The sequence below is a fragment of the Eschrichtius robustus genome, chromosome 2, assembly GCF_028021215.1.
Source record: "Eschrichtius robustus isolate mEscRob2 chromosome 2, mEscRob2.pri, whole genome shotgun sequence".
NCBI classification, from domain to species: domain Eukaryota; kingdom Metazoa; phylum Chordata; class Mammalia; order Artiodactyla; family Eschrichtiidae; genus Eschrichtius; species Eschrichtius robustus.
In genome coordinates this window covers 28,483,224-28,509,006 of record NC_090825.1, presented here as the reverse complement: position 1 = coordinate 28,509,006, position 25,783 = coordinate 28,483,224, and the positions used below count along the sequence as shown (strand labels likewise).

At 44.9% G+C, this 25,783-nt stretch overlaps 1 protein-coding gene across 6 annotated transcripts in view; it reads right to left on the bottom strand.

Annotated features, from left to right (window-relative positions):
• Positions 1-25,783, bottom strand: part of RAI14 (retinoic acid induced 14) — a 148,539-nt gene that overhangs the window by 33,411 nt on the left and 89,345 nt on the right. For 5 of the 6 annotated variants that reach the window (XM_068535218.1, XM_068535217.1, XM_068535219.1 and 2 more), the window contains 2 exons: positions 20,964-21,094; positions 965-1,053 (listed from right to left, as the gene is read on the bottom strand). In XM_068535218.1, the coding sequence (XP_068391319.1) occupies positions 965-1,053; positions 20,964-21,094 (220 nt within the window). Of the gene's footprint in view, positions 1-964; positions 1,054-20,963; positions 21,095-25,783 lie in introns of those variants that run through there. The other variant, XM_068535222.1, reaches the window with a different exon arrangement.

Genomic DNA, 25,783 nt, shown 5'->3' with positions numbered 1-25,783 from the left:
TTGGGGAAGGGAAAGTGATTCATTACGGATTAATGAAAAGCCTAAATAAAGACTATGAAATAGACTGATTTTATGTTCCAGTAAAAACCACCAAAAGCCTATTAGAAGACAGATTTTCAAGTACAATATAGAAATGAAAAGCCATCAGTAGCTGCTTTGATCTTTTGGTGTGGCCAACAGGGGCAGAATCCCAGGCTGGAGACCCCAGGGGCTCCTTCCTGTAAAACAACGTTCATAAAAGACAAGACTACACTTCCTCTTCTATTTGCCTTGATCATCATCTATCAACACTGGCTTCACATTAGAATCACCTGGGAGCTTTACAAAAAATACCAATTGGCTGGAAACGTTCGGACAATGGAATCTGAATTTCAGAAGGTAGAGCTTGGGTATATATGTGTGGGGTTGTGTGTGTGTGTGTGTGTGTGTGTGTGTGTGTGTGTACTGTTTATTCTTTTCTTTCCTCTCCTTTGCCCCTTTCTCTCCCTCCCTTCCTCCCCTCCAGTTCCCAGGTGATTCAGATGCACTAAACCACAGTAAGGGGTGCAGACCATGGGCAGCTGGTCCACATTAGGATCCTGGCTTCTGTCCACAGAGCTCAACTCAGCTAGTTGACAAAATGAGCGCCTACACAATTCACTCCATTCAGCACTTCATACCATGATTCATAAAAACAAAAATTAGGGAAAGGTGCTTGGTCCATACATGTAATCTTAGAAAATAAAATTTTTAAATGGGGGATAAAAAGCACACAGTCTCTAGTTGACTAACCACATATAAGATGAAAACACCTGTAAAGGCACGAATAACGAAGCCATGTCAGAGCCTGGTCAATGGAGTAGACTCTATGTTCTTCTTTTGCCTTATCTGTATAGATTGTACATTTTCCACAATGAATATGTATCACCTTTGTGATACCTACTTTCCGGCTGGCCTGTTGACTTAAGAGAAAAAGACTACATACCGGCAGTATCTTGGGCTGTCACATCCACGCCATGTGTAACCATGACCCTGAGGCATTCCACGTGTCCTTTTGTAGCAGCAAGATGAAAACTGGAAAAGAGGTAACATAATCTCCTGAAGATTACCACTCTTCAGAGTTCATCTCTGACCATGTTTTTGCCTCTTTGTGTACACTTTCTCTCACTTAAGCTCCACAACCATCTTGTGAGTAGGTATTATTATCAACCTCATTTTAAAGAGGAGGAAACAAAGGCTCAAAGCGGTCTGATAATTTGCTCATTGACACTTTTTATTAAGTAATGGATTAGGAGCTAGATCTTAGGTCTTCCAACGTAAAGACAAAGCTTGAAAAAAAGTAAGACACAACTACATTCCTTGTCCCTTTAGGAAAGAATAGCCAGAGTCCCAACTAGATCGGATTCCTAAATAAGAAGTAATTTATCAACTTTTTTTCTGCTGTCTAGTGTTTTCACCAAAGCCATTATTTTTAAGTAATACACTCTATGAAGGGAAATCTGTCTAAGTCAAACAATGGTCAAGGTTCTTGAACAGCAACAAGGTCAAATCCATCGTTGTGTTCTAGCTGAATAACAGTAGTTGTACACAACTTTTAAGTGGCTAATGTGTGCCAACTACTCACTTTAATACATTATCTCTTTTCATTCTCATAAAAGCCTTTTAAGTAAGGTGAGTCCTAACACCGTCTCCATTAGACGGCAGGTGTCTACACTCAGTCAGGTGCAAACAGCATTAAAGAAAGCCCACAACTAGGCATCAGAATTCCATGACACTTGGTAGTACAAACCACGCTCAGCATGTTTAAGACTTGCCAGTAGAAAGGGATAACATCCAAATGCCATACCCATTATCCCCGCAGATCCCGGAGTAAAGAGCACTTCTGCAGGCAGAAGGAAAGCACAGTTCCACTGGGCATTCAGGCCCAGAGGCTGAGAAGGCAAAATCCCCAGGAAGGTCTCCACTGCAGAGGTCTTCCCTCTTCACAGCCTCCTTCCTATAGAAGGAGGTTAAGGATCCTCCCAGCTCTCCTCCTCCCTCAGTTCTATCTTAGGGACTTAACTTCTCAAGATACTTGCCATGCGGCACCTTGGTGTCTGTACCTCTGAATTAATACCCAGGCAATATTTTTTCATAGGACAGGACCTGTCACTGGGGCCCAGGGTCACACTCAACTAGCAAATCCAAGAGCTAAACCGATTCAAACCCAAGTCAGCTTGACCCAGCACCTCTGCTCTGGAGAACTAGGCTGAGTAAAGGTGGGCAGGTCAGCAACTGGGGATAGGTCAGTCCTGGTTGCAAATCAGCCATACGTCAGCTATGTGTCTTTGGGAAGTCACTTTAACCTCTCTGAGCCTAAATTTCCTCCACAGTAAAATGTGGGGATGGACTCAGATGATATCTGATGGTCCCTCTGGCTCTAACATTCTTTAAAATGATAAATTAAAGCTTACCTGGCTCTGGTCACACCGACTATTTCTGCATTTGTGCAGCAGTTTATGTGTAATGTTTCTTTACAGTCAAAATCCACTCTGTAGGTGATTACACATTACGGTGAAACTCTGATCATCTGGAATGACTTGGGAATGTGGTGACTTGTTTAAATGGAATTCCTGATTAAATACGGCTTAACCCGAAGAACCTCCCTAAAAGGCACTACAATAATACCTCTGTTTTCAGCATTGTTGGGGTAACTTAACTTTACAATAAGTAAAGTTCATCTTTAAGCAGTGAATTGTTCAATCATAGTGGAAGGTTTCTAAAACCTCCCCAGTTTTAGTAACAGTATATGTTACATTATTAAATTGCTCTTGAGGACATGATATCACCATTAAGAGCCTCAATTATTGAACTCCGCTTTCAAGGCTATGAATCTAAATGCTCCGCATTATTAAGCCCTAATATTTATTAATATTTGTCTTCTTTTCTTAATATCTATGTGTTTGCTTCTAAGCTATTCATTCTGCTATCTCCTATGACCGGGGAGAACTCAATCAAAATGATCTGGACAGCCATATCTTTTGCTAAAGATAGAAGTATCAGGATTGGTAATTAGCACACTCACACGCATGCGCACGTGTGCATGGGCGCACACACACACACACACACACACACACACAAAACATAAAAGTATGTATAGATACAGAAGTTTTGATTGAAGTTTAACATATATAAAAAAAGCTACACATACCGTAATTGTATAGCCTGCTAAAACTTCACAAATGGAACATGCCACTTTCACTTTGATACTGAAGAAACAGAACTTGGCCAGAGACCCAAAATCCCTCCTCGTATCTCCTGCCAGCAACCCAGAAGCTCTTCATGTGCCCCTCTGAGTTACTAACCCTCTTCCCCCTGTAATATTTATATTTTTTCTACTCCGAGGCTTCCTGGATTACCTCTGGATTGCACACTATATTAATAGGGGATTGAAATTGCAGACACATGTGACAACAAAGCATTACTGTAGGCCACTACTGCATGTTGATAAATGTGCTCTGATGAACACGACATGCTGTTCTATGGATGACTTGGCTGCCTTCCTCTACTTCCTCTGTGAAGTTCACAGCTCTGTGGGCCAGCTCTTCCAAAGCTACAGCTGCAGCTCTTTCTGGGTTTTGGTAACTGATTTCTCTCCTTGCCTCTTCAGGTGTGGGTAGTGGTTGTGGTGAAATATTTCCCATTGTTACTAGCCAGGGCTGCTTTTCCAGCCTTGCTGGTTTAATCTGACCACATGTGTATAAACAGTTCCTTTCTTAACCACTCGTCAATTATCCTATGTGAGTGCTACCTGTTTCCTACTGGGACCTTGAATGATCCCAGTGTTAGGTATTTTGCGTGTGATCATCCACAGGAAGAACTATTAGGTTTCTGTGCACATTATCGGATTAAATATTTATAAGGGCAAATTCATCCTTAAAAAATGTTTTGATTAGAGAAGCTGTCAGAGTAGAAAGACCCTCCCCTCCACGGGCACACCAAAATTACAGCTATTTACAGAGCAACTATTAATGAAAGATCAGAAGACTAGTAGAAAAGATCTTCTACAACCAAAGATATAAAGAAGGAACCACAACGAGACAGGTAGGAGGGGCGGAGATGTGCTATAGTCAAGACCCATACCCTGGGTGGGTAACCCACAAAGAGGGGGATAATTACAATTGCAAAGTCTCTCCCCAAGGAGTGAGGGGTCCAAGCCCCACACTGGGTTCCCTGGCCCAGTGGCCCTGCACCAGGAAGATGAGCCCCTAGAATGTTTGGCTTTGAAGGTCAGCGGGGCTTACTTTCGGGAGAGCCAGAGGGCTGTGGGAAACAGAGACTCCACTCTTAAAAGGCTCACACAAAATCTCACATGCTCTGGAACCCAGGGCAGAAGTAGTCATTTGAAAGGAGCTTGGGTCAGACCCAGCTGCTGATCCTGGAGAGGCAGGAGGCAGCTGGAGCTCACCCTGGGGACACAGACACTGGTGACAGCCATATATGCCCACACTTATACGGGCAAGTAATCTATGACAAAGGAGGCAAGAATATACAATGGGGAAATGACAGTCTCTTCAACAAACGGTGTTGGGAAAACTGGACAGTTACACACAAGACAATCAATTTAGGCTACTTTCTCACACCATAAACAAAAATCAACTCAATATGGATTAAAGACTTAAATGTAAGACCTGAAACTATAAAAAGAAAACAGGCAGTATGCTCTTTGATGTCAAAGAGAACTATCAGCAGAACAAAAAGCCATCTACTGAACGGAAGATATCTGCAAACAGTATATCTGATGAGGGGGGTTAATATCCAAAGAACTCATACAACTCAACATCAAAAAAAAAAAAAAAAAGCAATTAAAAAATGGGCAGAGGATCTGAATAGACGTTTTTCCGAAGAAGATATACAGATGGTCAACGTGCACATGAAAAGATGCTCAACATCACTCACCAGGGAAATGGAAATCAAAACCACAATGAGATATCACGTCACACCTGTCAGAATGGTTATTATCAAAAAGATAACAGGGAACAAGTGCTGGCAAGGATGTAAAGGAAAGGAACCTTAGCACGCTTTTGGCGGGAATATTAATTGGTGCAGCTTCTATGGAAAACAGTATGGAGATACCTCAGAAAATTAAAAATAGAGCTACCGTATGACCTAGCAATTCCACTCCTGGGTATTTATCTGAAGAAAATGAAAACACGAATTAGAAAAGATATATGCACCCCAGTGTTCACTGCAGCATTATATACAATAGCCAAGATATGAAAGCATCAGTAACTATCCATCAACAGATGAATGGATAAAGATGTGGTATATATATATATTACGGACTATTACTCAGCCATAAAAAAGAATGAAATCTTGCCATTTGCTTCAACATGGACGAACCTAGAGGGTATTACACTAAGTGAAGTAAGTCAGGCAGAGACAAATACTGTATGATTTCACTTATATGTGGAATCTAAAAAACAAATGAACAAACATAAAAAAAACAGAAACAGACTTACAGATCCAGGTGGTCGCCAGACGGGACGGGGGTGGAGGGAGGAAAGAAATGAGTGAGGGAGATTAAGAGGTACAAACTTCCAGTGGCAAAATAAATGAGTCAGGGGTATGAAGTGTACACCGTGGGGAATATAGTCAATAACTATGTAATATCTTTGTATGGTGACAGATGGTAACTAGACTTATCATTGTGATCATTTTGGAATATACAGAAATATCAAATCACTATGTTGTGTAATAGGAACTAACAGTGTTGTAGGTCAATTATACTTCAAAAACCAACCAACCGACCAAACAACTCATAGAAAAAGAGATCAGATTTATGGTTACCAGAGGTGAGGGGATTGGGAAAAGGGGAACTAGATGAAGGCAGTCAAAAGGTACAAACATCCAGTTTTTTAAAAATGTATTAAAAAAGTGACAACTAGATATTTTTACTTCTTAGTTGCTTTATTCCTATGAATTTTTTATTTAATTCAGGCCATGTGTAATAACATCATAAAGAAGTTTATTAAAATATTGGCCAAGGCAAAAGAACTATTTATGAGTAGAGGATAAGAATTAAACAGTACCTTTTTTAGCTAAAGCAAAAAGAAAACAAATAGAAAACCAACAACAATAACTCAAAGTCACAGATCTTTATCTATAAACTCACCCACCCTACCTCCTCCCCTGCCACAACTGGATTATTTTGAGGCAAATCTCACTTATATCTTTTCGTCTCTGAACTTTTCTACACATATACTTAAAAGATACGCACTTTACAAAGGAAAAATAATAACCCAGTGAAATCCTTTGTATCCAATACCATGTCTAACTTGAATGCGAAACAACCTTGTTTCATCTACACCCTTACCATTATTATTTTGATGCAAATCTCATGTCATATCATTTCATTCATAAATATTTCAATACGTATTTCTAAAATAAAATAGCTCTTTACAAAAATGTGATAACAGTACCATCATCACACCTGTAAAATGGGCTGTGAGGAGTCAATGAGATATATGTAAAAGCACTAGCTAAATGTGAAGCATGTAGTAAACACCCAAGAAAATACCACCAATTATCAGAGCCTCATCAACACAAGACAAGGCACAGAGTCTGAGACATGTCGCCTAATAAAAGGATTTGTCTCAGTGTTCAGAAAAGGCAGGTTAGCAGAAATTAGGTCAGAACCATCATTGCTTAAGAAATGAAGAAAGAAGGAAAGAAAGGAGGAAGAGGAAAGCAAGAAAGAGAGAGTTGTAGACAGTCACAGATGACCAAAAAAAAAAGCCATCTGAGACCAGCCTTGTCTAATGCTCACACTTGAGCTGCTAACATTCTGGCGCCTTCCATAGAAGTGATAATCCCCAAAGCAGGGTTTGGCAGCAACAAGTCATTAGCATTTAGCCTCTGAATGTGAACGAGAAGCAGAGCCAACTTTTAATAAGATACTCAAGTGGAAAGTTGGGTTCAGTTGGGTGGGAAAACATGATTAGTCACTGACAGAACCTGGGTTTGTAAATGACAGCGAGTAGGTTTCCCTTCCTCTGCAGTGACTGATAAATGCGGTCCCCTCAGGGCGGCAGTCCCCTCAAGGCAGCAGTCCCCGTGACTGGTGGGTGCTGGTCTGGACTGCAGATGGGCATCTGTGGGGTGACCTCAGGCTCAGGGAGCAGACGGCGCCCCAGGTCAGCACACCACTAACGAAGAGCATGGCTGGTGGCCTTTAACGGCCCGTGCCCTGGATAGCTGGTAAAACAACACACCTCTAGATAAAGACAGTTTGCAGATTGGGGTGAGGCGGGCAGGCAAAGTAGGAGGCTGATTAACAGGCCCCCCTCGCCCCCAAACAGAGACTGTTCTTGACAATGTTAATTCTAGGGCATTAGACCTAACCCAAGCATGGCATAATTTTGATATTTCTATAGTTGCATATTTTTATAAATTGCTATAGCTAAATATATTAATCCACTCATATACTTACTATACTAGGGTATTTACGTGCCAGACACTGTTCTAAGCACTGAGAAACACATGGTGAATAAAAAAAAAAGCCCTCATGGATCTAAGCTTTTAGTAGGAAGACTAAAGATAAACCAGTGGCTCTCAACTGGGGGTGATTTTTGCCCCACCCAGGGGACATTTGGCAACATCCAGAGACATTTTTGATTATTCACAGGGTAGGGAGTGGGCAGATTCTCCTGGTGTCTAATGTGTAAAGACCATATATGCTGCTAAACATCCTACAATGCACAGGCCCCACAACAAACAATTATCTGACTAGTCTAAAATGTCAGTAATATCAACATATCAAAATGTCAATAGTGCCCAGGTTGAGAAACTCTGTGATAAACCATTTAATACAAACGCATGATGCTGCGATATAATTCTATTAAGACAAATTAAACAAAGACCGAAAAAACAGCATGAGCAGATCTCAATCTTTTTATTGAGATATATTTTAATGGTACATAAATTCACCATTTTAAAATGCACAATTCAGTTGTTTTTAGTATATTCACAAAGCTGTGCAACCAACATCACTATCTAATTCCAGAACATTTTCACCAGCTTAAAAAAAATCCTTGTGCCCATTAGTATTCACTCTCCATTCCCATGCCTACCCTTGGCCATCATTAATCTACTTTCTGTAACTATGGATTTGCCTATTCTGGACATGTCATCAAGATCGAATCATACAATATGTGGTCTTTTGTGCTTGGCTTCTTTCATTTGGCCTGTTTTCAAGGTTCATCCACGTTGTAGCACGTACCAGTACGTTATTCCTTCCATTGGGTGGATATATCACATTTTGTTTATCCATTCATTGGTTATGGACATTTGGGTTGTTTCTACTTTTTATTTATTGCAAATAATGCTGCTAAAACATTTGTGTACAAGTGTTTGCATGGACACCTGTTTTCAATTCTAGTGGGTATAGACCTAGGAGTGGAATTGCTAAACCATATGGTAACCATGTTGACGTCTTTAAGGAAATGTTAGACTATTTTCTAAAGCTGCTGCACCATTTTACATCCCCATCAACGACATGAGGGCTCCAATCTGTCCACATGCTAGCCAGGACTTGTTACTGTCTGGCAAATTTTAAGCGATGAGAATTTTAATTACACCTAAATTTTCCACAGAAGAAACATTTAAGTCTTTCTTAATGAACGCTTTGAGGTAGTTATTTCAGCTAATTATCAGCTGAAATTTGCCCTTAGAGGAATAGAACAGTGAATGCAAAACAAATTCAGAACATCCTTTGGCTTTTACACCTAATTAAAAAGTGTGGCCTTTCCTCTTAAAGACAAGAAATGTCATTCAAGAGTCAATACCAATATATTTTATGAGAGGTCCTATTGGCTTGTTTACCTTTTCATTTGGACAGGTCTCAGAATTCAGTGGAGGAGGGAGGGGTATAAAAACCTTTATCCACCCCTCTAACTCCAGGCCCAGTGACAAGGACACTCGTCACTGCCCAGGGATACAGCAGGGTGGCTGTCCAGATTCTAGTGCAGCCGAAGTGACAGCACTTCAATAGCCTAAAAGTCTTGGATACTCACAGAGTGAACCACAGACCAGAAGCTGTTAGAAACGGAGGCTCTCAGACCCTACCCCCCATCACTGACCCAAAAGCTGTGTTTTACAAGTTTCCCAGCTGATTCCCGTGCTCATTACTGTTTGCAAAGCGCTGCTCTAAATGGAGGACGAGTTAAGAACCTCGCACCATCCTTTTTACCAGGGTACCTATTGTTTCAAACCGCTTCTGAAAACATAATCCCCTTAAGCCTTGAAAGCAATCTTGTGGATATGTCCCACAAAAAAGGAATCGATGCTGTTTTAAGTTTCATTATAATAGGCAATGCTTAGCTTTGCTTATAAAACTCAGCTGGGCCCTTTCACAGAGGGGTAACTAAAAGGCAGAATGGCCTGAAGATTTACATCATGATCCTTTGATCCCTCTGCTGCTTATTGATATTTGGAATTTCTCTGTTTTTGTCACTTGGAAAGTTCCCAAGCTTTCTGTGCTTAAGAGTTTTGCGGCTCCCGATCTCTCCCCCACCAACCACCCCGCTTCTTCTTCCTCCTCCCTCCCTCCCACTCCCAAGAGAGGACCAAGATGACCTTGAGAGCCCCAGGACAGCAGCTGGATGGCATCCTGAAGGTGCAGAGGAAGAACCAGCAGAGACACAGTGAGGAGCCCTGGAGGCCGGGATACCACGGCTGGGTTTGCTGCGTTGTTGTTGTGTCATCCTGGCTGAGGTACCTAACTTCAGTTCCCTCACCTCTAAACCATGTTTGGGCAACTAAAAAACATCAGCATCAATGATAATAGCAGCTTATCTGTTGAAATACAATGCACTAGTTATGTTTTAACTCATTACATCCCCCAACCAGCCTTGGGAGGGGTAATTATCATCATCCCCATTTTACAGAGGAGGAAACTGAGACACAGAGGCGTCCAGTAAGCTTGCCCAAAGTCCCAGAACCAGTAAGTAGGGGAGCCTGGATTTGACTTCAGCATTCTGCCTGCAGAGTTGGCCCTTCAACACCATGCTGAGAAACTGCACTATTTGTTAGATCACTCTGCAAATTGTGAAACACCACATAATATAACTTACTAGCTGTACCGCTCTTTAAGAAGCAAAGTTTAAACTAAAAAAAAACGAAGTATTTGGCCAAAAAGCAAACACAGGCTTCTCATTGGGGCTGATTAGCGTCGCCAGTGGTCTCAAATGGAAAGGAGTGTAAGCCAAGCGCTGCAGCAAACAGAGCCTGCAACAGAGGCTTACGTTTCCTACAAAACTGCTCAGCATGTTGTACAAGCCTTCAGTGCCTCGGGACAAGGCTGGGATGTTTCTCAAGGCCCTTAACCCGAAGGGGATTTGAACTATTACTATTTAAAAGCCCGTGACTGATGGCTGGGAAAGTTCCTTCCATCTTTCAGAGTAACAACAAACACAGTTCTTCTGGTTTCTGATTGCCAGCTGAAGCACATACTTGGAGGAAACACAAACTCACAAGGCTACTTTCAGAAGACTTGGATTTTTTAGGCGTATTCATTCACAGAAGATTTCACTCAAACCAAACTCTTTCTCGCGCCCTTTACGAGCACCCCAGCTCCCGATACCAAAAGAGCTGGCCAGCCGAGTGAGGTCAGGAACACAGCAGGCTGGCCACCGCCAGCGACTCTCCAGTCCCGTCCACTGGCTTGGCAACCGATTTTACACTCCCCAAGTCAATCAAGCCACAAAGAAACGCCCATACACCAAACCCTACCAGCACGAGACACACCCAGAATCCCAGCGTGTTAGAAGGTTCCAGAAGGATAAACTGGCCCAACATCCTCACTTCACAGATGAAGACACTGAGGCTCAGAGAGGTTAGGAAATGTGCAAAAGATCAGGACTTGAGCTCACTGCCCTGACTCTAAGAGCAGTTCCTCCCTGCGAAACCCACATCTTCCTTCTTTCCTTTTAAAGCCCTTTATTTACAAGAGGGATCACCACGGTTGGTGAGACTCAGAAATACTTCGCGGTAATAACCAACTTTTCATAATCCCTTGAGAGCTTCAGCGTTTCCCAAATACCTATAATCGCCTATACTTTAGTTGCATGGCTTTTGTAAGACAACTTTCTGGAGGGGGAAAAAATGATATTAAATCATATAAAAATGAATCAGAGAAATGAAGTATTTGGAATTAGGATTTAATCCAAAATCCTTCGTGTGGCCCACCAGGCTCTATATAAGGAGGTCCTGGCTCCCACTGTGATCTCACCTTCTAGCTCTTTCCCTGTTCGCTGAGGGCACATCAAGTACCCTCCCACCTCAGAGCATTCGCCTTGCTGTTCCCTCCACCAGGACAGCAGTTCTAGGAAAGAGCAGGCTTGGCACCTCATTCCAATTCAGGAATCTGCTCAAATGAAGATGTCTGCTCGGAGAGGCCTTTCTTGCCCAGGTTTATTCAAAGTGGCCCCTGGCTGCTGCTTTTTCTTCAACGCACCTGATATTACATTAAAGAGGCATGTGGTTCTTGTCTGAGTGTCCCGTTAGACTATACCTTCCATACGTTCCATGAGGGCAGAGATTCTGTCTTGCCTATTGCAATTTTCCTGGCACAGAGAAGTGATTTGGGGTTGGGGGGCGGGGGTGGAGAATGCAAGTCTTCAGTTTTGAATTGGCTTTTCCATCTGAAGTTTCTGTTTTGCATTTCCTTAAACCAAGGCATACCCATAAACTGGCATGACCATGTTTTCTTCAGGTTGTACTATAAGTTCTTGAGAGAGAGGCTGTGTCCTTTATGTCGTTATTACAAGCTTTATTTTGCTCCCCAACATCATGTCATATGATGGTTTTCAAAGCGTGGCCCTTGGGCCAGCAGCATCAGTGTCACTGGAAGCTTGTTAGAAATGCAGATTCTGAGCATCCTGCCCAGACACAGGGGAGGGGCCCAGCAATCTGTGTTTTAACAAGCCCCCTAGGTGATTCTCATACATGTCCCATTTTTAGGACCACTGGCATAGGAGGCAGAAGCATGAAGTAAAAGTCAGTATTCTTTGGTTTTGGTCTCAGTTCTGCCATCCCCAAGTATGGAACGATAAAGTCGCTCACATTCACTGGCCTCAGTTTATTCATCTGGTCCACATGACCACTGAAGCCTTTTTCAGCTCCAAAGTCTATGATTCCAACCCAGCCTACCAATTGTTTCCTGGCACTTACTTGCTGCAACATCTAAATTCTAATGAGGTCACTGAGCTCAAAAGAGGCTTAGCACACACCTGAGTATTTCAGCGGGACAAACCTTAATCCTAAAAGACCTGGATTCCCATTTCAGATTATAATCCGAGGGTAAGGAAGGCATCACTTATAGTCAAAAACGCGTTAAAAAACGAATTCTACTCTACTAGTAGGGATCAACCCTATGGGCCTAAGAGAAATCGCCTCTGGCAGAGAAGTAATAGGGCTGCCAGGCTTTCAGCTATTTCAAAGGCAGCTGCAACAGGGACTTTGATCACTGCCTCTATTAGAAACTGAGGTGGCAGGCAGTTTGAGAAATGGGAACACTGGTGGCCTTCTCCTGCTAAACGTTTCAGATAGATATAATAAATGGTGACTAGCATAAAAGAAATAAAGGCTGTAAAAATAGGATTACTGTCCCTAAGTGCCCACGATGTGCTAATGGAATCAGCCGTGCTTCTGGGGACAGAGATCTCCTGGGGACAGGAGGAGGAGAGGCTGAGATGAAAGATCACATACTCAGAGCTAAGAAACCCCGTGACACTTAAGCTGAGAGTTAGCTCTTTTTCTTCGGGATTGTTTGGTTTCACAAATGCAGTAGGAAAACAGCACTTGGGCAGTATGAAATCTCTTTAGGGCAAATGATTTGTCTCTTGTGCTCATGATAGACCCCCAGACTCTACCACCCAGAATGGGTGATTTGTACCAATTTCCAAACCTTTCTGACCCACACTTTCCTCTTCACAAATTACTCCAGGGTAACTGAGAGCATCAGATGAGAAATACCTGAGGGAAACTGACATGGTCTTTAAAATGGGTGAAAGAATCCACTATCTGTTGAATGAATGACACATATGAAAGCCCCTAGCCCAGTGTTGGGCACTTAATATTAACACGATTAATAACAATTCCTTTCTTATTAATTGGGTAAGATTGGGCTCTAACCCCGATAGTCTAATAACAGGGATAAGATAAGTACATAGGTAACCGAGACCCATCAAATCCTAGGTGTTTTAAGAGAGGCAGTGGTTGAGATCGAGCTCACCCCCTTTGGAATTTAGAAAAGGCTTCACTGAAAGAGACGGTACACTGGACCTCGAACGACTCGGCAGCATGGCGGGGCGGCGGCGGTGTTTCGGAAGGCGTGAATTTCAGGGAAGCAGGAGTATTTCTAAAGGACAGGCACGTGTCGAGTGATTTCATGCGCCTCCACCCTTGAACTGTCTGGTGGCTGCCAGCGTGAGAACCTCCCGCCCCAGGTGCCCCCTCCTCTCGCGGGGTTAGGCTGAGCGGAGGTCACTGCCTGCTTGTGCGGCCGGCCACCCGCCCCTGCTCCGCCCTCTAACACAGCCGACTCGGGTTTCCCAGGCTCTCCTGACCTCCGCATGCGGGGGCAGGTCCGGGCCGGCGGAGGGCACGGAAAAGCCAGATTGCTGCAACCCCGGGCAACAATGAGCCAACTGAGTGTTTAAAATCCTTCCTTCTCAATATACTTAAGCCTGCTATGCAAACAGTTTTAAAATGAAAAATCCTGTGATCCCTCCAATATTTTAATCAGTGCCATTCTTAATCCCCAAATCTATTCTCATCAATTTGCACCACTTCCCTGGTTACAAGTCTTCCTTCCAAAGCACAGTTTTGCAACATGATCTGTTCAGCTTTAACCTACAACACCATTTCCCTTTAAAACCCTTGTGAATTAGTTTAACATAATTTACTTTATGCCAAAATTTACCTTTCATTTAAATTTTATTCTGTGCACAAGCATTATATATACATATATATATGTGTGTGTATGCTAGAAAAAATTCCACCTGGGCTCCGTGGGCCTTCCTCAGTCTACCTGTAACCTATCATGGGGAAAACCTGTTGAGAAGCCTTGGGCTAAGAAGCCTGGGGTCTCACTGCAGAGTGTCCAGCGCTGTGGTTCTCAGTTTGGACTGACCATTCAACTAACCTGGGTGCTTTAAACAACCCCACCCCCAGACTGCACCCCACACCAATTACATAGGTATCTTAGAGGGTGACACCCAGCACAGCACTTTTCAAAGCTGTCCAGGTGCTTCTAATGGGAGTTGAGAACCACTGATCTAGTGTCAAGTGGGTCCCTGACCTTGAACTGCTATGATAACTCTGGAGGAAGGGAAGGAAACAGTGAGCACGGTGTTGTTTCTCCTTTTCAACTTGGGATGGCCTCCATCACACTGTTACCAGCACCCACACTGTCCTCCACTTCCTCTGTCCCCACCCACACCCTCCCAATCCATTCTCTCAGGCCCACCTTGCATCACACCTCACACCTCAGGCAGGAAGCATTCCTTCGCTACTCCTGCGTCTCACCACCTCTTCCCACCTTGAACCCCTTACAAGTTAGTATTTTATGATTCAGCACTTAATTATTCTCCAGTACATCCACTGGTCTTGTCTTCTCGGCCAGATGCTCTGCATCTTGTAGGCAAGGACCATATTTTCTCCTTCTTTTGTACGTGCTTACGATAGAGTTTGGAGCATTTTAGACAACGGAGTTTGGAACATTTTAGTACCTCCCAACTAGAAGCAAACATCTGGGCACATTTGCAAGACAGGAACAGACGTTATGTCGCCTTCGAAAATCTACTTGACCAAAAGCAGAGCAGATATGCTATATAGAAATTATAGCGTTCAGTTCATCCCTCTGCCAAACATTAACAAGATTTAGACAAGACACAGGGTAGTTTTGCCTGGAAGGTCATTTTGCTGGGAAGGAGGCTGCAATGACACATAAAATACACAGCAGTTTTAGGTAAATGAATTTGGCAGCTGTGTGGGAAGAACTGGAGGAAGGCGACCAGGTGGTATGACTTGATTTCCAAGACTGAACGGAGAAAACCCTGTATCCATCCCTATTCTGAGAAAACAGGAAGAGTCAAAAGTACAAGCCACCCGTCAGAGAAGCCCCTTCTTGTCCTGACTTGCAGAATTCAAGGACGGCCTCCCCTATTTCACATGTAAGCTCCACAGCGCCATCTAAAAATACCAGCACAAGTTCTTGTTTTCAAAGCCAAAAAGATCAGGTTTCTGAAACGCGGGCTATGGACACAGACAACATACATATATATATATATATTTATCTCTATACACACATGGCTGGGTGGTATTTCTTCAAATACTACAGTCCCAGCAGTGATTTTATTTAGTCTGGTTGTTCCTAAAACAAACACACATAACTTTGATGAAATGCACATCCAAATGTAGGGGAAACCATCTTGAAACAATTAGACTGCTCTACGGTGAGAGGTTTTAGGGCAATGGCAGTCTCCCCCTTCCTCACCTCCACGGTGGAAAGAGAATGGAGGGGCCGCAGGAAGCCAAGCCTGACTCCACAAACACAGCCTGCAGCCGTGGCTCTCTGCCCTGCTCTATTTTGTTCTCTTCTGACCCCAGACACCACCCTGCTTTTACTCTTTGCAAAGTGAATTCCAGTCATTCAACTGCTTTCACTTTTTTTTTTTTTAACCCCTCTTTGATCAGTTTTAGAGGGAGAAAATTTTCAGACAAGGTTTCTTATCTCTCCCTAAAGGAAATATTCCAGCAAGAACTGAAAACTCTGAAGAATTACCAAACCACCCATCTGGTTATTGACCTTGGGTTATGGAGGCTTCTGGAGAATGTCTGCCGAGATGGCTGCCTCATTCTTGGGACTTTCTGGGTTGTCCGGTTCTCTAGGTAGGGAAAGCTGAGTATTTCTCTACTGAAAGTTCACTGGAAGCTGGGAGAGACAAGTGTCAAGTTGTGACGTTCACCAGGATAGCTTTTTGCCTCTTGAACCCCCAAGTTAACTCACCCCTAATAACTTTACCCGTGAGACAGTACCAGCAGAAAGAGAGTGTTTTCTCCATTAGAACCATGCTGAAAAGTTCACATCCACAAACACCAGCCAAATGCCTCTTCTATGCCTGGAACAGTGGGAGAGACCAACACAACCACTAAAATCATACGATCCCTGTCCTCAGGGAGCTTCTGTGTTGTAAGGAAGCGGTCCCCAACCTTTCTGGCAGCAGGGACCGGTCTCATGGAAGAAAATTTTTCCACAGGACAGGGTGTGGGGATGGTCAGGCGGTAACGCGAGCGACGGGGAGCAGATGAAGCGTCGCTGGCTGGCCCGCCGCTCACCTCTTGCTATGCGGCCCGGTTCCTAACAGGCCCACGGAGCGCTACTGGTCCTCGGCCCGGGGGTCCTCTGCTGGGGACCCCTGCTGCAAGGGATTCAAGTCGTTCAGAAAACACAGATCTTATTTAAGCTATAGAGACTTTTCTGGTGTTGTAACAACATCAAGTTCTAAAGGAAGATTCTAGTATTTCAAAGAGAAGAAGAATCAAAAAAAAAGGACTGAGAATATCAGGGAGGAAGGCATTCTGGACCAGAGAACCTGGGACAAACACCTTGATGGTCTTATAGGAGGGGAGGGCAGGGGGCAGACAGCGCCACCTCCAGCAGAAGGAATGTGTGAGAAAACAGTTAGCTAAGTAAGGGCAGGGCCACTGGGAGGCCCTTGAAAGCCAAAATCAGGACTCTAGGCTGGTGCATCACTGAGCAAGTTGACAAAACGGGTTATCACAAAAGCTAGCTAGAAAATAGGCCTCCAAATTAATTTTGATACGGAGGTGTATATAAATCAAAGGGTAAGCCCTAATGAGCAGGCAGAGAATGAGGCCAAGTCCTGCCAAGGACCTAACTTTAGGTGTGTGATTTAGTCTTCCCCTTCGGAGACAAATGCAATACATTACACACACGTCCACCGACGAATGCTGGCCCTGCGAGCTCCGCGGGGCTGGTGAAGCCAAGACCTCTGGCAGGAGGGACATACTGCATTGGCCCGCCATGAATTCAGAGCTGCTCCTAGGAGGTTCCCAGTTCACCTGCTACCAAACCAAATGCCCGTGGGAAAGAACAGGAGCAAGAACTGCGGTCTCCGCAGCTTGAGGGAGACACGTGTACACTCGGGCAGGAATGCACAGATTGGACTAACCCAAATCCAGAAGTGCGGACTTCCAAGGTGAGAAGGCTGAAGCCAAGGGAACAACGCTGCTTGGGGCTCACAACAGCACGCTTGGCCGTGCAGAATGACGAGGTACAAAAGGGACAGGAGAGGGCTTCCCTGGTGGTGCAGTGGTTGAGAATCTGCCTGCCAATGCAGGGGACACGGGTTCGAGCCCCGGTCTGGGAAGATCCCACATGCCGCGGAGCAACTGGGCCCGTGAGCCACAACTACTGAGCCTGCGCGTCTGGAGCCTGTGCTCCGCAACAAGAGAGGCCGCGACAGTGAGAGGCCCGCGCACCGAGATGAAGAGTGGCCCCTGCTTGCCGCAACTAGAGAAGGCCCTCACACAGAAATGAAGACCCAACACAGCCAAAAAATAATAATAATAATAATAAATAAATAAAATTTATTTTTAAAAAAAAAGGGACAGGAGAGATGGTTTCCAACGCCACAGCACACCCCTCCTTCTCAATACTAGGGCCATTAGATGTGAATGAAAATATGAAGCCAGATAGATTTAATTCCATGGTGCCTTTGAAAATTAAATTCTCATAGTTATCAGTTAATAACTTTAATCATCAAAAGGAATAGCCCAAGCAGAAAAGTTAAACATTAGCAGATGATGACTTATGGAAAATCTTGCACAGAAAAATTAATTACCTCCTCTCTTCCTTTTCCATAGAGTTCCTCTAGTCTTCTACGTAAGTGTCACTGAAGGGAAAGATGGTGGCTTGTAAGTGCAAAGGTAGAGATGTTAGAACTGGTTCTAGGGTTAATTCAGGGAGAGATGTATCATGTGGGCCTTAGTTTTATCATCTTCCAAATGGAGGTGGTGATTTTTTATAACTGCTGTGTGCATTTCTACAGTTGAAAAAAAATAGAATAAACTACCGATTCATGCTACAATAAGGATGAAACTTGAAAACATTATGCTAAGTGAAAGAAGCCAGAGACAAAGGGCCCCGTATGTATAGTATGATTCCGTTTCTGTGAAATATCCAGAATAGGCAAATTCATAAAGACAGAAAGCGGATTAGTGGTTGCCAGGGAGAGCGGGAGGGGAAGTTGAGGACTGTCGCTGTTTAATGGGTATGGGTTTCCTCCTGGGGTGATGAAAAGTTTCTGGAACTAGATGATGATGGTTGTACAACATTATGAAGGTACTTAATGTCACTGAACTGTATACTTTAAAATGGTTAAAATGGTAAATTTTACAATTAAAAAAGAGACAGAATAGAAAATAACAGTCTGGCCATCTATTCTATACATAATAAATGTCTTATTAACAAAAGACACAAATTGATCAAGGTGATCACAATTGTGGCGAAACTACTCATCTAAATTTTTTATCTTTTTTTAGTGAGTACTGTCTTGGACAAAACTATCACCAGCAGTTCCCTCCCCTTTCTCTCAGATGGCTACAAAGTTCGTCTTGTGCAGACACCTGCAGAGCCAGCCTGGGAGGAGGACGAGGAGCCAGGGAAGCTGTATAGTGGTACGAAGAGTAATACAAAAGCACCATGCCTACAGCCAAAAGCCTCAGGACAGGCTTAGGAGCGTGGCCTCTGCCACTGTAGCTCAGAGAGCACGCACTCCAAATGTGGCATCACAGGAAAAGGTTAACTGACTCATCCAACAAATATTTACTGAATATCTACCACAAACCGAGCCGCTGGCTAGATGATATAATTACAGCAGTGAACTACAAGGTCACAGTCCCTTCTAGCAAGGAAATTACAATCTAGAGTGCAAGACAGATAAGAACCAAAAGTTACATAAGGCCGAGCAGGCAACTGATGCAACAAAATATTAGCCAACACCCAAAGCCCACCTACTACTGGGCATCCTAACGAGTCAGAGCTCCCGGGGATATGGCCCTGTCCCCACACCTGAGACAGGCCAAGGAGGAAGTCAAACTGAGGCTGTGAGGTGGAGCTCAACCTGGGGTGACTGGCACAGAGGACAAGCCCAGCTCCTAGAGGACCAGATTCCGACCTGCGTGAGAACGCGTCCCTCTTCTCTTTGTGTACCAACTAGCCTGGTCTCTACACAAAGCTCAGCCCCTTAAGCTCTCTTGCGGCTCCCAAAACAACAGGGTCGGTGTCTACACTACGGGATCCACTGGGTGCTGGGAAGAGGGTTAACTGGCAAAGTATGCTAAAATGTGACAATTTTCTCCTGACAATTTGCCAGTTATGCCTGATACTTATCCTTCAATCTAGAGTCAATCTAGTTTCCAGAGAGTGGTTCTCTCTGGTTGAACCTACATGGGATACTTTAAAAAATATTGATTCCTGGGCCTCTCCCTAGACCAAATGACTCAGAATGTCTAGGGTGGGCATGGCATCAACATGTTTTAAAAGCACCCCAGGAGAGTCTAATGCAGGAGCTGCCAGGATCGAGAACCACTCATCTAGGACAAGAAAGGAAGGGAGCTGGCTTTATCAAGTGTCTACCGTGGGCTGGGCACCGTGCAGCTCTTTACATACGGTGTCTATGGCTGTAGGTGCCCCTTCCTCAACGTCTTGGAAGTGTTCTGGCCACGAGCATTACGGCCCCTAGGAGAGGCACTCAACCTTGGGAGGGACAGGAGATCAGGAATAGATGCCCCGGTTTCCTTACCCCTCGGGTGGGATAACTCGGAGGCATACTTTAAGCCTGGGGTAAGCAAACTAGTTAATATGTCAGCCTTTGTGGGCCATACCGTCCTCATCTTACCACTCAAATCTGCCTTTGCGGTGCAGAAGCAGCCGCGGACAAGGCTGAATGAATGGGTGTGGCTGCATTCTAATAAAACTTGATTTACAAAGACAGTGGGCCACACCCTCCTCTAAATCTAAACAGATTTCCAGAGGTCCTTAGTGGGAATGAGTCTCAGTTGCCCAGAGCAGTATCGTGTCGATAACATGCTATAGAGGCTTCATTCCCTTACTGTGCACTTCCTGGGATCACGGGCTATAAAAACTACTTACACTCAAATCCTCACCTCACAGCCTGCTTCTGGGGGCACCCAACCAAAGTCAATACCTTGTTTTATTCTCATAACTGCCCTAGCGGTTGAATACTGTCATCTCCACTGTACAATGAAGAAACTGAAACTCAAGGACTACACAACTCCTAAGTGATAAGAGTCCAGATGAGAAGTCTAAAGATCTCTCTACGGTATGACCAGAGTAAGGATGGACACAAACAAACAAACAAGCAAACACACACACACACACTCACACAAATACTTAAATATATAGTTTTAATTACGGTGGACAAAAGTACCACATATGGCAAATCATAAAGCAAAATTCATACAAAATTACAGGTCTATGTGAAGGAAGGGGTTTTATAAGAAATAATACTATAAATAATAAGATTTGAGGGTTATGAAAAAAATTACTTTCTCTTTTACGCTGTTTCTAATCTGGGGCAGAACTCTTTTCCCACCTATCAGTTAACTGGCTGCAAGCCTGGTGCTATGTCTTCTCTGGCAAAATCTCCAGTCATACCTGGGAGCAAATGTAGCCATTCAAGGTAAAGCCCAAATATGTAATTTGGAGCTTAAAGAGAAAGGAACTGGATTAAAATATCCTCTTATACATTTTAACATGCGGGGTGCGGTGGTGGCAGTAATTTCACAAAGTCCCCATAGATGCACTGGCAAAGTTCCCCCAGGGACCCCAGGAATTCCGGAGAACAGGTAGAGAACCCAGAGGCGGCCGACAGAAGCCAGTCTCTTTAGCTTACGCGGTCTTGCCCTCGCTGTCATGTTTGGTGGCGCTGGCCCCCTTCTTGCCCAGCAGCGAGGCCACCTTCTCCGCGTCTCCGTTCTCCACGGCCTGCAGCAGCCGGTCATCATTCTTGTTCCACTCGTTGGTCTGTGGAGCAAAGGGGAGACGCAGAGCCAGTGATTAATAGCGGCCATGGCCACGCAGCTGGCGGGACCTTGGTCCTCCCCACTCGCCAAGCCTCCCATCGCTCAAATCAGAACCTGCCCCCAAATGCATGACTTTAAAAATACCTTTCCCTTCACCATGGAGACACCCAAAAAGACCGGTTTCCCAAAAGAAAACATTCACAATTCGATGAAAGAGCAGCCAGTCACCAAACTCTGAAAGAAAAGCAACTTCTTTCAACTGAAATGGGGAAGATGAAGCAACTTAAAAAGACCAAGAGGCCAGTTTACACATTAGCTTATTTCCAGCTAAACTTGACAGCTGGCGCCGCAGAACACTGACCTTGGACCTGGTCAGCAGTTCACTTGGGCTCCTGATGTTACAGGGCCAAGCAGCCAGCAGCCCAAGGTTACCTGGGGATTTACACATGCGATTCTCCATCTGTTTTTGTTGTTGCTCCTTCTGGCCTGTTTACTGGACTTGGAATTTTGAGTTGTATGCTGATTTTAAGTAGATGTCTAGGCTTCCGACTCAACAGAGTATCACCAGAAACAAAACTCCCTCCTGAACAAGCTGTTACACATCAAATAGCTCTGAGCAAAGTGTCCGCCACCGTGGACCCTCAGCCCCAAGAGAATAATTCTGCAAACCGCAGCAACAGTAAAGCTTTCAGCTGCACAAAAACTAGTCTCTACTCTTAGAAGGGAAAGAAGATAATACAAGAGCAAAAAGAGCCTTGAGTACTGAGAATTGTCCAACGTGAAAGGGCAGCAGTGAGCCACTGAAGATTTTAGAGCAGAGGAGAGAATAAACTCGGTGATGGAAGAAGAGTCAATGGGAGGTATGTGAGGCATGGGGAGTTCATCGAGAGGGAGGCGGTCCTGGGACACATCAAAGCCCCTGGGAAACTTTGCAGGCCCAGCCTGCCCTCCAGACACAGCCCCACCCCAGCCCTTGCTAAGCCTACTTTCTGGCCTCTCCAGCTGTGGACACCACCACCCCGAAAGAGAATCTTCTTCCCTCCCCAGCGCTTTCTATAGACAGGTCTCTAGGGCTGGCTGCTTCCCTGTGACCCCAAAATAAGAATCTCCAGGTAATTCATATTAAAGGCTTTGCCACGGACCACTTCCAGGAAGATGCAAGGAGACTCTGGAGATTTAAAAGCTAACGAGAGGGACTCTTTTAAAGGACCGCAGTCTTCTATGGGCCAGAAGTGTGTTCACATCTCTCTGTACGCATGGAACTGGGAAACCCAATAGGACTGCACCCTCTCATAGAGCAAGGGTGAGGCCACCAGATGTCCCCAGCACCCCTCCAACCCTAGCCTAGAGGCAGGGCTTTAGAGAAAGCCACAGGCCGTGGAGGAGTACAACAGGTATAACCCAGGGTTCAAGTCAGGAATTTGCTTCTCTGAGAGTCTCAGGGCGGGGTGTCTTCCATTTCTCAGGACTCCCTCCTTCCCGCATGAAGGAAGAAGTCCTCCTCCTTCTTGCCATCACTGAGTGCAAGCACACAGCAAGCATGAGGTAGGTTTGAACGAAAATCACAAGTCTGTCCTCTAGGCTGCGTGAAGTCCAGAACTCTAGATGGACACTTACATGCTATGGATCGTAAGTCACCTGGAAAAAAACCTCTCTGCCTCAGTTTCCCAAAGCTTTGAACTGGATGACCACTGTGATTCCTCTAAAGCTTAAAAGGTTTAATCTATAAAATGTCCCACACCAAACAGTGCTAGGAATGATTCTAGAACAGTACTGCCTGTGATAATGGAAATGTTCTATATCTGCACTGTCCATAACTGTAGCCACTCGGCCAGTGATTCTCAACCAGGGGTGACTTTGCCCCTCAAGGGACGTTTAGCTATCTCAACAGACAGTTTTGACTGTCATGACTAGAGAATGCTCCTGGCATCCAGTAGGTAGAGGCCGGGGTGCTGCTAAACACCCTACAATGCACGGGATGGCTCCCTCCCCCCAACCAAGAATTATCTGGCCCCAAACGCCAGTCTCGAATTAGCCACATGTGGCTATTGAGCACTGGAAATGTGGCCAATGCGACTGAGGAACTGAATTTTTAATTTTAATTTTCAACTTCAAGTGCCAGTAGCTAGGGGCTATCATATAGAACAGCACAGCTTCACATGAAGGCTCTCTAAATATTGTTTAACAAAGAAAGAATGTGTCTGGGCCAAATCATCCCCAATTCTCCTACAACAATCAATTTACTCACAAAGAAGACATTAGGTTTTCTCTTCAATTACAAATCAGGCTTCCTATAGAAGGGGAATGGAACAAACATACTGCCCAAGGCACAAGCATTTGTTAGTGGAATAGCAAGCTTTACTTAACAACAAAATGTAGCAAACACCATGAAACAGATCTGCTTATTTCCCCCCCCACTGCATTTTACTAGCCACAACAAAACAAAAAAAGTTTACTGAAGCACATTTCAGACCAGTTATTCCTACCTACATTATCCCAAATGCTGCATTATTATTAGTGTTGTCTTTTAAAATCCTTCCTTAATTTAAACTGACCAAATTAAAACTGGATTGGGCAGATCAAAAGGATATTAAATCTCAGAGGACGTGATTGAAAGTACCTAAGCAAAGAAAGGCCACATGATAGGATTTTCCTTCTCAGTGCCGCCGCTAAGGCACTCAACTCTTGGGCAGAGAAAAATCTGATTGCAGGGGGTCCCTAAAATTAGTTACACGTGGATCTGTTACCGGACAAAAGTTCGTGTGCCCAACGCACAGTGAGGCCAAACAAACCCGAAATGTCGGGAGTTTGGAGCAGAGAAAGGTTTATTGCAGGGCCATGCAAGGAGAAAGGGTGGCTCGTGCCCCGCAAAGCTCCGGACGCCCTGAAGGGTTTCAGCAAAGCATTTTTAAAGGCCAGGGGGCGTCCCAGGGTATGTGATCAGCTCGGGCACAATTCTCTCTGATTGGTTGATGGGCGGCTTAGGCACCAGAAGGTCTGGGGGCTATGTGCTCAAGATCATCCAGTAGTTCTTCCATTTGGTGGTGGTTTCTCAGCATCTGAAAAGCCCAGGAAATGTGTAGGAGATACCATTATCTGAGTACTTCAGAGAGGAGCTACAGCAGAGGATACGGGAGAGGGGTCTGTCGCGGGAAGGGCCCAGGGTCCCGCTCAGTTACAAAGGTGCTGGGAGGGTGGGTTTGCAGGACAGGGCACGGAAGCCTGGAGCTCCCACACGCATGCACACACACACCCCCTACCTTGCCCTAGGCGTTTCTTCCATTTGGCTGCTCCTGAATGGTATCCTTTATAATAAACTTATAATAGTAAGGGAAGTGCCCTCCTGAGTTCTGTGAGCCTTTCAAGCAAGTTATCAAACCTGAGGAGGGCGGGACTTCCCTGGTGGTGCAACGCGACTAAGACTCCCAGCTCCCAATGCAAGGGCCCCAGGTTCGATCCCTGGTCCGGGAACTAGATCCCACATGCCACAACTAAGAGTCTGCATGCCTCAACTAAGGAGCCAGCGAGCCTGCCTGCCTGCCACAACTAAGACCAGGTGCAACCAAATAAATAAAATAAACATTTAAAACAAACAAACAAACAAAAACCTGAGGAGGGGGGTTGTGGGACCCTTGGACTTTACAGCTGGTCAATGAGAAGTACGGTTGGCCCAGGACCTGAAACTGGCACCTGAAGTGGGAGCACTCTCGTGGGACTGAGGCCTTAACCTGTGGGGCCAGATGCTAACTCCAGGGCGTTAGGGTCAGAACTGAACAGCATCGCTGGACATCCACTTTGCCAGGGAAGTTGAAGAACTGGGTGTTGGTATGACGGAACGCTCCACCCCCGCCCGCATCCGGGGCTGTAAGCAGACAGGTTAGGGGGTCCCCGGAGAAAGAGAACCAGGAATGGCTTTCCTGACATAAGAGAAGCCATTCTGGCCTAAGCCATTCTGTGATCTAAGCCTGGCCATAATGCTTGCCCTTGAACAGATCTCAGTAATTAATGATCCCAAGGGAACAAAGGAATTCGGAAACAAAGAAAAGGCAGTCAAACAATAGTGCAGTGATAAAGCAGAGTCTTAGTTCCTCCTCAAGGGATATACATAATAATGTATCTTTGAGTTCTGCAGGAACTAAGGCCCCTCCCTACCCAGGAGGAGGATGGAATGATGATGTTGACCCTCCTGACTTCAATCAACTAAAGCTTGGACTAGTTGACCTGTGCCCCGGTTCTATGCTGAATTCTCCTCTGCTCAAGCCCCCTCATGAATATGCATGTATCCTTAGCATAAAACTTCCCCCACTTGGGCTTCCCTGGTGGCGCAGTGGTTGAGAAACTGCCTGCCAATGCAGGGGACACGGGTTCGAGCCCTGGTCTGGGAAGATCCCACGTGCCGCGGAGCAGCTGGGCCCGTGAGCCACAACTACTGAGCCTGCGCGTCTGGAGCCTGTGCTCCGCAACAAGAGAGGCCGCGATAGTGAGAGGCCCGCGCACCGCGATGAAGAGTGGCCCCCGCTCGCCGCGACTGGAGAAAGCCCTCGCACAGAAACGAAGACCCAACACAGCCATAAATAAATAAATAAACAAATACTTTAAAAAAACAAACAAAAAAATTCCCCCACTTTGCTGTTCGGGGGAGATGCTGCTTTGGGAGAGATCCCCGGGGTTCTCCTTACTGGCTGCAAGT